At 42.9% G+C, this 13,872-nt stretch overlaps 1 protein-coding gene across 3 annotated transcripts in view; it reads right to left on the reverse strand.

Moving 5' to 3' along the window:
• Window positions 1–2,215: 2,215 nt before the first annotated feature.
• SEC22A (SEC22 homolog A, vesicle trafficking protein) overlaps window positions 2,216–13,872 on the reverse strand; it is a 31,845-nt gene continuing 20,188 nt past the window's right edge. For all 3 annotated transcript variants that reach the window (XM_090045997.1, XM_090045995.1, XM_090045996.1), the window contains 3 exons: window positions 12,404–12,522; window positions 9,712–9,777; window positions 2,216–2,689 (listed from right to left, as the gene is read on the reverse strand). In XM_090045997.1, coding sequence (XP_089902123.1) covers window positions 2,489–2,689; window positions 9,712–9,777; window positions 12,404–12,522 — 386 coding nt within the window. In that variant the 3' untranslated portion in view covers window positions 2,216–2,488. The remainder of the gene's footprint in view (window positions 2,690–9,711; window positions 9,778–12,403; window positions 12,523–13,872) is intronic.

Consider the following 13,872-nt stretch of genomic DNA (forward strand, 5'->3'; position numbering starts at 1 on the left):
AAATATTTTGGTGGGGCCTGCTCCAAGGTAGCTGCCACAAGCAACATTTCAAGGTACAGCCAGTCCTCAGACTTACAACACAACTAGTTCCTGAAAACCGCATCTTAAGTCGAAATGTCGTAACTCAGTACCAATTTTGCCATAGGAACGATGTTGTAAGTGGGGGACTGGTTTCTTTATGATGCTCAACACAGCTACCTCCAGCTGGTAAGTCTGTTTGCGGGGGGGGGGGGGGGAGGAGGGCAGATCAATGCCCCCACAGCAAGGGAGGGATTGGGGCTGGGACAGGAGGCTGTTCCTGGTGCTGTGCACAGCTGGACCAGGACCTGCTCATCTGGCGGCTCTCACCACTATGCATTGCCAGTCCAGGAGGGCATGGGGGCAGCCAGCCCGGCCTCCCTGCACCTCCATCCTGTGTCATTCCCCCACCTCGCCCGAGCTGGGCAAGCAGTGGCCACAGCAGGGCACGGGGAGGTGTGTGCCCCTGAATCAGGACAGGGTGGGTGGCAGAGTAGGAGTTGGGGGGTGGCTGCAGCCACCATAAACTTTGCTGTAACCCCCACCCAGAGCACAGCCTAGGCCCTGCCCACCTCGCACAGATCTGGAGGCACCCCCCCCCCACCATGCCATACTACTGCTGCCACTCACCTGGCCAGGGTAGAGCAAAGCCATGGCTTGTCCAGGAGGCGCAGAGAGGCTGGAGGAGCTCCCGCTGCTGCACATCACTTGTCTGGAGGCACCACAGCGGCCCTGGCTCTGGAAGTGGTGGGAGGCCATAGCACCTGCTTCCAGCACCTTCCACAGCTGGCCCAGAGCACAGCCTGGTGCAGCCCTGGCCCAGCCCCGGCCCCACAAACACTGTGCAGATCCAGGGGCACATGCCCCCTCCCTCCCTGCCGCCCATGACCTCCTAGACCAGCAGCACGCAGCGTGAGCGCCACTGGATGAGGGCAGCCACCCCCCCCATGTCCCGGCTGGGCAGCCCCGTCCCAGCCCCAATTCCAATCCCAATCCCTTCCTTGCTGTAGAGGCATTGATCTGCCCCTCACAACAGACTTACCAGCTGGAGGCAGCTGTGTCGAGCATCGTAAAATCAAAAGCAGCATCTGAACCTCAAAACAGGTCAAAACTTATAATGGTCTCAAGTGCCATTTGCTGCAACTCAAAAAGTTGAAAGTCAAGAACTGCTTGTACACAAGAACATCATACATCTCCAAAGAGTAACATGGCAGTGTTGTGTCTATAAAAACCTTCACTAAATGCTTTAGTGAAGGGGCATATTACCACACCTTGTTACATGTGTGGACTATACTAAAGTGCATTTACTATTATGTTATTTAGTAACATAAATAATTAAAAAACTCACAAGATAATTGTCAAAATAAAATGTATGGGCTTATCCTTGTTTCCATATTTTTGGTATGTTCGCTTGCTGACTAAATTTGTCAACTCCAGGAATCTACAGCAGATTTCCCAGATATTAATATGGATTAGTTGGGTTGTACTCCAATTCTATAAAATGCAAAGCCACCAAACAAAAAAAAAAAAATCCCCAGACCAAAGATAGATTTTTTTCCCCCCTAGCTAAACTTGGTGTGCATTACTGGAAGGAAGACTGCTACTCGCTGCCTACGTATTGGGCCAAGTTTCAGCCATCGATCGATCTCATAAAAGGAGAGTAACGTGTCAAGCAGGTTGCATATCGCTGTTTGTCAATTAGTCTGACTTCTTTTCAACCTTTCAGCAATCAAACAGACAAAGAGAATAAGACCTGTGGGGTAAGAGGCAGAATCTTCAGTTATTACTAAAAACCTGCCTATTCAAGTTACTTTCAAAAGATCATTAAAAGCAAATTATACAGAGAAACCAATGTACCAGTATTTATAATTAACACAGCACTAGATGAAGGGCCACTGGGGCCAATGAACTAATCCCCGTAAACAGATGGTTTCTAAGTTAGGTCTTAATTAAGAAAACGAACACACACATCCTATCAAATTTAACATGCAATCCAATATTCTGGCATTTAGTAACTCACTCATCCCACATATATAGTTTGCTAATACGTAATAGCATCTTTTTATTTAGCTATACTACTGCCTCACAAAGGCAAAACCAATTTTGGAACTGGAGAGCTCACTTGATATGCAAGACACGCACTATATACATCTTTTCTATTATCATATTTTTGAATGCGACTAAATCATGCCATCAGTCAAGTTCTCCAAACTTTTATTTGTCCTCAAACTTTTAATTGCATGGGTAGGACCCTCTTTCCTCCACGCGTGCTGAATTCTTTTGCATTTTTAGTTCTTCCTGAAGGACAAGTTTAACTGTCAAGTCACAAATGTCCACAGGCATCTTGTGTTGCTTTAAAAAAAAAAAAAAGTCCAGAAAACAGCTTCTTTTGGACAAAAGCTTTGCATTCCTGAGAGGGAAAAATAGTTGAGTTGGAACCAGACTGCCTTGAGATATCCCAGGATGTGCATCACACATTGTAATCAGGGGACTTCCCTTGTGGCTGTCTCAGGTGTATTTGCAATGTTGAAAATGCTCCCACTGTCACATGAAAAAACAGCTGCCAGAGATTGCGGAGTTCGTACAGATACATGTTGCACAGGCAGATTAAACCGAAACTCAGGAAGGATTTGACGTTCCGCCAGCCCGTGTAATGCACAAATAAATAACACTGCAAAGAAGAAAAAAGAAACACGGGTTCACTGCAGAGAAAACAGCTTCTGCTAATGAGCCACACCAAACCGTCTAGGTAGATGCAGAAATGAAACATGAAGAACTCTCCCACCCCCCCCAGTAAGTATATGCAGTACAAGCTTGAGCAGGTGTGAAAGCTGCTCAGCATCCAGAGACGTGAGATTTTGCTTCCTTCAGTCTCTCTTGGGAGATTTCTTCATCACACTGGCTGAATACAAGCACTACTGAGACAGGTCCATGGCAATGGACACTAATGTTTCTGGCTGGTCTACAGATGGCCCAACGTGCTGGTTCTGGGGAACTCAGGCCAGGCAGATCTCCTGTTTGGAGGAATACTCTTAGCACAAGTAAAAATGGTATACTAGACTCCAGTGCCTCCGACCCGTGCTGCTCTGAGCACAGGGAGCGGGGTCAGGGACTGCTCAGAGAACAGGGGACTTCAGCTATGCCCAGCTGGCACAAGGATCTCAAGCTTTTTACCCAGTGATGAGGGCATTAAATCAGGGAAGTCTAAGTGGTTCAGGGAGCTGCTTTTCACATGCAGCTTCCTTCTCTTCAACCTACCCTTTTATAAGGCTTCTAGTGAATACATTTAAATGTGGCTAGACAGTGAGATTAAAATGCCTATTTAATTTTGACTACAGAGGGAAAGAGTAAGAGTAAAGTTGTAACCACAGCAAATCATCCCCAATCCCAGAACATTTGCTCCAGAACATTTTTCAAGGTCCAAATCTCCCGTCTGCTAAAAACTCACCTCCTTTCACAAATACCTTCCCCCTCTTCCACGACTCTCAGTCCCCTTCTCCACTGTTTTTTCATAGCTCCTACCATCTACTCTTCTTCCCCATTTGTCTCTGTTCCTCTTCCAGAAAGCTGCTTTGTTTTCATCTCAGGGGCATACTGCCTAGGGTCTTCAGATCTATGATGCGCCACAGGATCTTTTGCCTGGCTGCTGTTTGAAGCATCAGGGTAGAGCATCCCCTGGCACGCCTAGGATATGCAGATGCCAAGCAGCATACAGCCATATGAAAACAGAGTAAAGCCACTTAAAAGTAGGTGCTGAGACAGGCAAGGAACCACGCCGGGAAGGAATGGAAAGGTTTCGAAAGCAAAAAGGAGAAAGGGAAATAAAAACCCAACACACAAAATGCCAGTCTTGTAAGAGGAACAGGATGCTCCACAAATTGCAACAGCTCTATCGAAAACCAGGAAGCTTGGCACCTCTGCAGACACAGACTAATGTAAGACTGCACTAAGTTCTTGCCAGCAAAAGCAAGAGGCTGATGATTTTAGATCAGTATTGAGCTTTGGTTTTAGACGTCACAGCGTGATGCTGATCTAAGTGGAAGGCTTTTAAAAATCCTTATGCTCTTTGTTTGTTCTTTGCATTTCTCTCAGCTGGGACAATAAAGAGACTTCCTTGTCAGGAGCACTTTCCTCGCTACTCAATTCCATTTGTTGTACATTGGCACTAGAAGAAGACTGAAATTCCAAGGTTTGAAAACACTTGCAAGAAGATATTTGTGCGTCTTTTAAAAAATAGAAGTGTGTATATAGATAGATATCTATATATAATCTTGAGAGAGTCATGCAAATATTTCTAGTCAGTCAAAGGTTATTTATACAATAGGTACAATTTGGTCTAAGCTTGACCTTCTTAAGAAGGTACGCTTGTTCAGCATTCTCTCAAAGGCATTACTGTTTAACATACTCTCGCAGCTTCTGGACAGCCTCTCTCTTACAGATTTAATCTACCAGTATTTCCATTTGCCAAATATCTTTTTCATCAGCCTTGATGGACAATGTAAAAGTGGCTTGGCCTTTTTCTCTCTGCAGCACAGGCTGGCCATGTTTTGCAGAAAAGGGCTGCTTTAATGGAACTTAGCTCCAAGCAGGGGCCACTTCCAACGCCTGCTGGCCCACGTGCAACTACCCCCCACCCTCAGCAGAGCTGCTGCCACTTCTCCCTGCTGCTGCTTCTTCCCACTGCCCAGCTGCCACATGGGCAAAGCCCCCCCACTGCCCAAACACTGAACTGCAAAGCCACATATGCCCCCCAGGTCTGCAGACCTTGGAAAAGGGCTCCATGGGCCAGATTCAATCTGCAGGTCACCCCTCCTGCACTGCCCCGAGACAACTCCTTGGGGAAGCAGGACTGTGACCCGTTTATGGTAGGCCTGTCAAAGATATGGCCCACAGGTAGGAACCTGCCTACAGAGCCCCAAAAATCCAGCCCCCCCAACAGGGCTCGGGGAAGCAAACTGCACATGGTGACTCCTCAGGTCGGCATCCTAGGGAGGGTGCGAGATGCAGGGAGTGACCTGTGGACACTGATTCGGCCAGTGAACTGGCCAAATCAGTGAACAGCCCTGCACCACTTATTTAGCCCTGGGGTCAGATGAGTTTGACGCCGCTGCTATCAAGGCAATCCAAGCCCTGTTCTCACTATTTCTCATTTGCACTTCTGACCCTAACAAATAATACCAAGGATTTTTAAGTTTCACAGGAACAGCCAAGACACTGTGGCTAAGTACAGACAGTCAAAAAGCCTGAGGCTGAATTGAACCAGTCTTTGCAGGTGTTTAAGGTGCAGGGATGAAACTGAGAAATAACTGGACATGCATTTACTTTTGATTCAGGAAATGCAGCCACATGCCCGCAGTGGCTCAGGCCAGAAGCCAGGCGGCACTAGAGCACAGCTCTCTGGCACACAGGCAGCATGGGCTGTGTTTGCTTCCTCCTGCCCCAGAGGCCTCTGGGATTTGCAGTCCTGAATCACAGTACCAGGACTCTGCAGGGTTGATTATCACTTCCTCTTCCCGTTTCCAGGTGCCTCTGGGATTTGTAGTCCACAGTCACAGCCAGCTGCAAGTTTGAGCGTGGGGGGGGGAGTGGTGTTTAACCCCCCTGCCCTGGCCCCAGATGGGGTTTGCCTGGGAAACGCAGTCCTACCCCACCTCCCTGCAGACTGGGATGCATCCCTTGCTGGGTTTGCAAGGGACTGTGATTTAACTTGAACCAGGAAGGGGTGTGGGACAGACGTTTCATAAACCAGTCTGACCAAAATCAATTCAGTCTGATACTACATTCAACATGGTTTATCTTAAACCAGTTTCAGCCATTATGAAACTGGTTTATGTGCACTGAGCTTCTGTTCTATTACAGGTTGAAACCAATTTACGTGTAACTTCTGTCCCTAGCCCGTGTGACAACATCTGACTAATATTTTTTATTAGGGAGTTTGTTTTATTGTGCTCTTGGATAGTTCACTAACCTGTTCACTATGCTCATCATCTATAAAGTGCCAGTCACTAACTTCTTTGGCTCAGATCCTCAAAGGTGGTAATCAATCAATACCTTTAAGGTATGGGCCTGGATCAGGTAAGATTTCTTCCCCCTCCATATGAAACTAAGGCCAAAACAGCAGAGTTTTATAATCCATCTTGAGTTCCTCTGAATTCATGCTCTGCTCAGTGAGTGCAATACATCTACTGACTATTTTTGTAGGTTTTAACATTTAAAAAGACAATCAGTACTAGTGTATTGCCTAAAAGAATTCAATTTGTTTCACAAAGCTACCCCTTAAGTTTCCAGAGTATAAGGATCCAAGCATGATAGTTTCAAAAACACCAAGTCAGGATATGCTTTCCTCAAAAAGGTTAGTGAAAAAAGTGCTAAGGGGGACAAAGGTTTAGCAATTATATTTTTTTAAAAATGCAAGTGCAACGTGCTATTTGATGATGGTTCCAAAAAACCTGAAGGCTTTTGCTGAAGATTCTTTGCCTTACTGGATTTGTGAAGCTGAATTTTCTATTAGTCTTTTGTTTTGAGTAAGAAATTTTCCATTTACGAACCACAGCAGAGGAAACTCTTGAATACGTTTGTTTGAAGGGAACTGCTCTCTATGGCAATTACAAAGCACACTGTTTCCTTGTTGTACTTGAGGACCCACAAATTTTTGCAACACTTAAGAAATGACTCCACAGCCAGGTCCTGAGACTCCAGGTCCTCTTTTGTTCTGGACAAAACTGAGATTCATGTTAAAACTTATAGAAAATGCAAAATAATGTCAAGACAATTTTTCAGATGCTAGATTTACCAAAGCAGACATTTCTGGTTTTCCTGGATGCTCTACTGAAGCCCTTAATCCCACTAGTTTTCCCTCAAAAATATTATATTGCTACTCTTTTTATCAGTACAACATTTTGTTTTTATTTTGCAATATAGAGCAATAAACTACAATTTTTGTAGGTCCTACTGGAGCTGGATTAAAAAAAAAAAAAAAAAAAAAAAAAAAAAAAATCACAGATGACATTTAGATTCATGAGTAAACTGATTTCAGGGAACACAAAACCTTAAAGTTTTTACTTGGAAAGGCACATCTGAACGTAGATGCACACTATACCCAAATGTACAAAAAAAAAAAAAATCAGAATTATTATAACAAATCCCAAAAAGAAAGTCCACATAGTTTAGAGAGACTCTCTGAAGGCATCTTGAAGTTTTACACAACAAAAAACCACCCCAAAAATTCCTAATATTAAAATGTGGGCTCTCCAGTGGGAGCCAGCAGTCTTCACGGCTGCTGTGGCCAGCCTCGCAGTCATGGGAAAGGGGGAGCTGCCAGGGTGCAAGATAGCACCCCCTCCCCTGCCAACTAGCTGGAGAGGGCTGCCTGTCACATGGGTCCCCCCTCTCTGCCAATCAGAACCCGGGGGGGGGGGGGGCACGGCATGACAGAAAGCTCCTTCAACTAATCAGCAGGTCCACACAACAGACAGCCTTCTCAGCCAAATCAATGGCGAGGGGCAGGGCCACCAGGGCCCCTCTGCCAGAGGTGTGTGTGGGGGGGGGGGGGGGCTACTATGATAAGCCCACCCTGCAAATCAGCCTATGAAATAGGCTGCCTGCCATCTCAGTTTCAGTAGGTCCCTAGTTATTTGCACTCACAAAAGACAGAACATAAATTAGGGCAGACCTGGACAAAGGACAGGTTGAAACGGTAGTGGTAAAATCCAGGACAGTGACAGCATGAAGTTCAATAAATGCAAGCATCTGGCTAACAGCAAAAATCATACACTTATCTATGTAAGACTCTTAAGAGCCAAAATAGATAAGTTAGGCTATCCAGCAATGGAAGAGAGCATTGGCACTGGGTAATCATGAAGTGATTGACTTAAATAGATTTCATACACATTCGGGCTGGAAGGGACCTCAGAAGATCATCGAGTCCAGTCCCCCACCCCAGGGGCAGGAAGTCAGTTGGGGTCATAGGATCCCAGCAAGATAAGTATCCAATTTGCTCTTGAAGGTGTTCAATGTAGGTGCTTGAACCACCTCCGATGGCAGGCTGCTCCAGACCTTGGGGGCTCGGACAGTAAAGAAATTCTTCCCTACGTCCAGCCTGAAATGGTCTTGCAGGAGTTTATAACCGTTCGATCTCGTCATCCCTTGGGGCGCTTTGGTGAACAAACATTCCCCCAGATCCTGGTGGTCACCCCTGATAAACTTATAGGTGGCCATCAGATCACCCCTGAGCCTGCACTTTTCCAGGCTAAAGAGCCCCATGGCTCTCAGCCTGTCGTCGTAAGGTCTGTTTTCCTGACCTCTGATCATGCGCGTGGCTTTTCTCTGGACTCTCTCAAGCTTCTCCACATCCTTTCTGAATTGTGGAGCCCAAAACTGGACACAGTACTCCAGCTGTGGCCTCACCAAGGCTGAGTACAAGGGAGTCACAGGACACCATGATGAGCGACTTCCATCAGTTACTACCCTCTAGGTCCGACCACAGAGCCAGTTTCCCAGCCAGTGAATCGTGGTGGACCCAAGGCCACAATTGGCCAGTTTTGCCAAGAGGTGATCAATGGGATACTAGATCAAAGGCTTTTTTGACGTCAAGATATATGACATCAATCTCTTCTCCCTTGTCCAGGTGATAGGTCACCTGGTCGTAGAAGGAAATAAGATTGGTCAAGCAAGACCTATCCACAACAAACCCGTGCTGGCTATCCCTCAGGATGTTGGCGTCAGCAAGCCCGTTAAGGATGGCCTCTTTAATAAACTTCTCTAAGATCTTCCCCGGGACAGAAGTCAGGCTGAAATAAATGAGTATGAATTCAAAGAGCCATAAAAACTATGAAGGGGCTTTGACAATTGGCTCACATGGAAAGATTAAGAACACAAACTATGCATAGTTTGGCTGAACACTACCATGAAGAGCAAGAGGACATGGTACTAGATTACTATATGAAGAGTATAAATGTTAAAGAACAGAAATCACTGGGGGGAGGAGGTGTAGAAAGAGCATATAATTATGGGACCGTAGAACAGAGCAGAGGAAGGGAGAGCGTAGGCTGCATGTCAGGGAAATCTTCCAAATAGCGAATGGTATTAAGCCACAGAGGAGTCATGCTGGGGAAGCAATGGGACCCAGTCGCTTAAGCTTTCATGAGCAAAGCTCACTTCATCAGATGCATCTGATGAGCTCTTACAAAAGGTTATGCATCTCTGATCCAGTTAGTTTACAAGATGCATCTCTACCATGCCTTCTGCCTGACTTCAGGCTAACACAGCTAACTACCTCTTTCCCAAACCACTTGTCACTTTTACAGCTAAGCTGAATGCAGCGCTGGAGAAAAAAATCCTATATTTGCATGAGCAAAATGTGAACCAAGTGCCGAAAAATGTTTGTTTCACCTCTAACTTTTATGAATCTATAAAACTGGGTCATGCAGCAATTCTAACATCTCCAGAAAGGAGACAAGCATATCCCAACCTTTCTAACTGCAGAAAGACAACGTCTCAGCTGCTGTTTGTAGAAAAAAGGATGCAGGCAGGAATCTGTACTACAATGGCTCATCACTACCAGCATAAGAGAGAGAAGGGATTATTTTTAGTCTTGCTGCCCACAAATATACACCATTTAAAAAGAAGTGTGATATTTGTACATAACTGAACAACACTTCTGAAGGTAACAAATATGCAGCTGGGTGAACCTACCTGGTACAAGCAGGCTGCTGTTCCAAGGAAAAATGCAATGACGTAACTGACGTCTTCCCCCTCGTTCTGGAAGAAAAACAACAATCCAGTGTCTTAGCAACTGCATCGTTCACACAAAAAAAAAATTCTAGTTCTAATTAAACAATCTGATATGCAAATTTAAAAAGTGACCTCCTGTATTAAAAGCAAACTGAAGAAATTAGAAGGCATTGCTTATTTATTTCTCAAGTTAAATAAGATCCACAAAATGAAACCTACAAGGTCCACAATATTCTAATGTTATTTTTCTTGCTAACCTTTCTATTTAGCACAGCAGACCACTACCGCCAGTATTTCTGATGTGCCAAACAGAGACTCTTCTGTAGCTCTGGCCATCTTTATCTCCTTTGAAAATCCCAGCTTTTATACTAGGAACTATAACCAATATCAACTTTGTAGAACTGCATCTTTAAACTTCTCAAAAGGTAATGGAAAATACAAAGTGTCCACTAGAGTGTGCCAAAATCATACCTAGAAAACAATGCAGTCAGACTTGTATTCGTGGAAGATAAAACAAAGCAAAGCATGAGCAGAAAAAGATTATGTGTAAACAGCAATATTAGGAGAAGGGTGAGGTCTTGAAGTGGAAGATACATTTTAAATGACAGATCTTTTCACTTTGAGGGTTTCTTCCCCAAACGCTCATCTCTCTGTTAATTATTCAAACATGTTTTAACAGTTCCTAGAAAGCTGAGCAAAATAAATGTCAGCCAGAGTATTGCAGACTGCATTTTTCAGGTTTTTCAAACAAGCATCTGTCATAAATCAGAAACACTCCTAGACAAATGAGGCAGTCAGCAAACAACTTTTTCTGGAAGGAGAAGCCTATTTCCAAAGGCAGCTGGTCCACTCGGAACTACAGCTCCTCTGCTGACAACATATTCTGTCTGCAGTTCTTGCATCTGTAGCCTTGGCTAAGAAAAAGCCTATAGTTCGACATACAAAACCTACCTACAAAGGACAAAACAACAAAATACAAATACCCTCAGCTAGCATTCAGTGAAGTGGACCTATAGATTACCATATAGTTTTGCCAACTCCAAAATGAATCACTTATTTAAAATGTGTTTTAAATTCAGAAGGAAGCTTTTGCATTAAAGTTTCTTTTTTTCAGAAGTTAAACTCCACATAACCCATTAATGACTCCTGCCTTGTTTTTCAGGGATTTATTCCACATTAAAGTACTCTTCATTTCTTACATTGAGCATTTACCCAAAATAAAGCATGGTCACTACATTTCACCATGAATTGCCATCTGCCCCTCCAACACTGGCACATGCTTCCACATCTCTGATCTTTTAAAAACCAAAAGGTAAGAACTAAAAATATTATACAAGTGGTAAAATTCTATTTAACATTGTTTGCCTAATGCTATATTTTACATTCATATTTATATACCCAGTGAATTCAGGAGATTGCTTACATGCATGTGAAATACAATTAGTGAATCAACAGGCATTAATTCTCTAGAAATGCCATGTTAAATTTCATACATCTTTGTTTCTTCTTTGCATTTTTTCATTTTAATTTCTTATAACAATGACCTTTTCACATGGTATTTTCATTACCTCCCCCAGTGCATTCATTAGTCTTCAGGAAATGCCCTAGGTCTTAATTGTCAGTGTTTAAACTAATATGCAAATGTGCATACAAAATAACTAGGATGTATATAGCACATTAAAAGAGGTAAGGCAACTTGGTGCATTAAACTGTATTAAAGTGCATTAAATACTGATAATGCTGCAATTTTGAAGAAACTCTCACCAAAATTTTAGATGCCAGAACTTCCTATACTGAGTGGATCGATGCAGGGCAACACTCTAGGATCCCCCCTTAACTCCTTTGGCAAACCACCGCCGGATCATCCCTTTCCACTTGGACAATCACCATTGTGGACCCTCGGTATAACATTAACCGGGGCAAACCTTTGGCTAGCATATGCTGCCAGGGCACCATAATCATTGAACAAACTGTAACAATCCACTCCAAAGGAAGACCTATCATTTTCATGACAAAGTCCTCCATTTAGTAACTACTATCAGTGGGAACAAAGCTTAAGGGAGAAAGAGAAAAACCATCTTATTCACTGTAAGATCATGGACTGCAAGATCAAATAAAAGTATCTTTTATAGGGAAACCCACTGAGGGACAACCCTGTTAATAAACAAATGTTATGTACATTATTTCTCTCTTTATTCTGGAGGGAACAAACATTCTGGTTATAAAAATCCTTCAAAACATCCCTCCTCTGTGGACCCCTGCAGACAACGAGCTAGATTTTCAAAGCTTTTCTTCTCAAGAGTTATGCACAGTTCCATGAAAGCGTGTTTTTTTCTTAAAGTGCAAAGTCATGGCAGGAATTTAGAGAACAGCACTCCATCGCCACATATTCACCCTGCCGGCCTACCTAAGGAAGTCTGCCACTCATATTCAAATTCCCTTAGGCACCTTTGAAAAATCTCACTCAATAATGGCTATAAAAACATGCAGACTGGGTCTGAAATCAATAGGAATATTCATACGAATAAGGTGAAACAGAATTTGGCTCATAAACAATTTATATGGTGTTATTTTGATTGGCATTTTTGTATAAACTTGACAAGTTTGATATTTCAAATTACTTTTCCTTGGAGTTATAAATGTTGTACAGTACCTGCAGAAGGCTTTCTATGGCATGAAAGCCTCGAATTAAATTCAAAGCCCCGCATAACAGGCTAAGTATAAATGAGACAATCCCTGGCAAAGTCAAGGGTTCCAGTCGCTGATGAGGAGCTTCAAGGCACATGTAAAAAAACAACCCAAAATACAATAGTAAGCATTTTGAAATTGGTAAAAGCATTTCCCTCATATTTTATAAAAGTATTAATCCACTGTTTCAGTATCTTCTTCCTGCTCAAAACGCATGCAATTGAATTTTGCAAACCAAAAACATGTTCTTTTTAGAATTTAAAATGTACACCGCACAAAGCATTTTTAAGACATCAATGCAAGGTTTTGACAAAATGTACTCTGCTTCAGTTAAATGCAAAACTAATGTTCTTCTCTGTCATTTTAAAAGAAATTTAACTTGATATATCCTGTTTATTCAGCATAGTACTGAAGGCTGCTCAAACATGCCAGTAAATCAATAGCAAATAATGCACTTGCTGGTAAAATTCGTCCACAATTAGCAACCATCTAATAAGTCACGTACTTAAGAGCTCCTCTCACAACCTCCACTTTCCTTTAACACTAATGCATTAGTTAGAGCTATCAGGACTGATTTAGTTTGTTTGCTGAACAGAAGGCTGCAAAGCAAAGCCATTACTTGCCCCTACAACAAAGCACACAGGCCTGTCAATGTTACCACCGACAGAAATAAATACATTCTGGAACCATGTAAGCAGTATGCATATTGCAGCTTGATATGAAATTTGGAAGTGTCCCCTGGCACAAGTTAAACCTGAAAACACACTACTTTCCACATGTACACTCATTTGTGCTCATCAGGGGCCACAGTTACATGAATGATTGCAACACATAGTAGATGTGTGCTTCAGTCATCACTATGCTCTTCCACAATTAAGAATGGAAGCCGAATATGAAAAACCCAAGACAAAATTCATAATGGTCTAGGCAACATTGGGCGACAATAGGATTACTGAACCGTATTTAAATCATTCTGTCTAAATCAGTGAAGTGTAAAGGTGCAAACAATGAAGTTAATGAACTGTAACATTAATATAGAGGGGGTGTCAATCTTGATTGTTTGCACTGAACAGATGCAGCAGAAAGACTCTCTAAACAGTTCATAAAGTTAAAGAAACCACAAAGAACCTACAAAAACTACTTTTCCTTGTTAAATATATAACACTGTTTGTATGCTTCTGTGGTCTAATTTTAGTATGCTCAAGTTTTATGTTTTAGTGCAACTAATTTGTAAAGGAGTCAGGGCTTAATTTAATCAGGTAGAAGCTATCTGAAACAAAAACTACATCCTGAAGCTTAACTTTCATAACTTACTCCTACTCTAACCACAAGACATATTATGGACAGTACTGACAACAAACATTTAAGGTTGGGTACCAATTTCCATTCCTTCTCTTCCTTCAGTTACTCAGTTTTCAAACCAATTCTTTTTTA

Source organism: Crocodylus siamensis, chromosome 4 (assembly GCF_052110815.1).
Source record: "Crocodylus siamensis isolate JL-2025a chromosome 4, ASM5211081v1, whole genome shotgun sequence".
NCBI lineage: Eukaryota > Metazoa > Chordata > Crocodylia > Crocodylidae > Crocodylus > Crocodylus siamensis.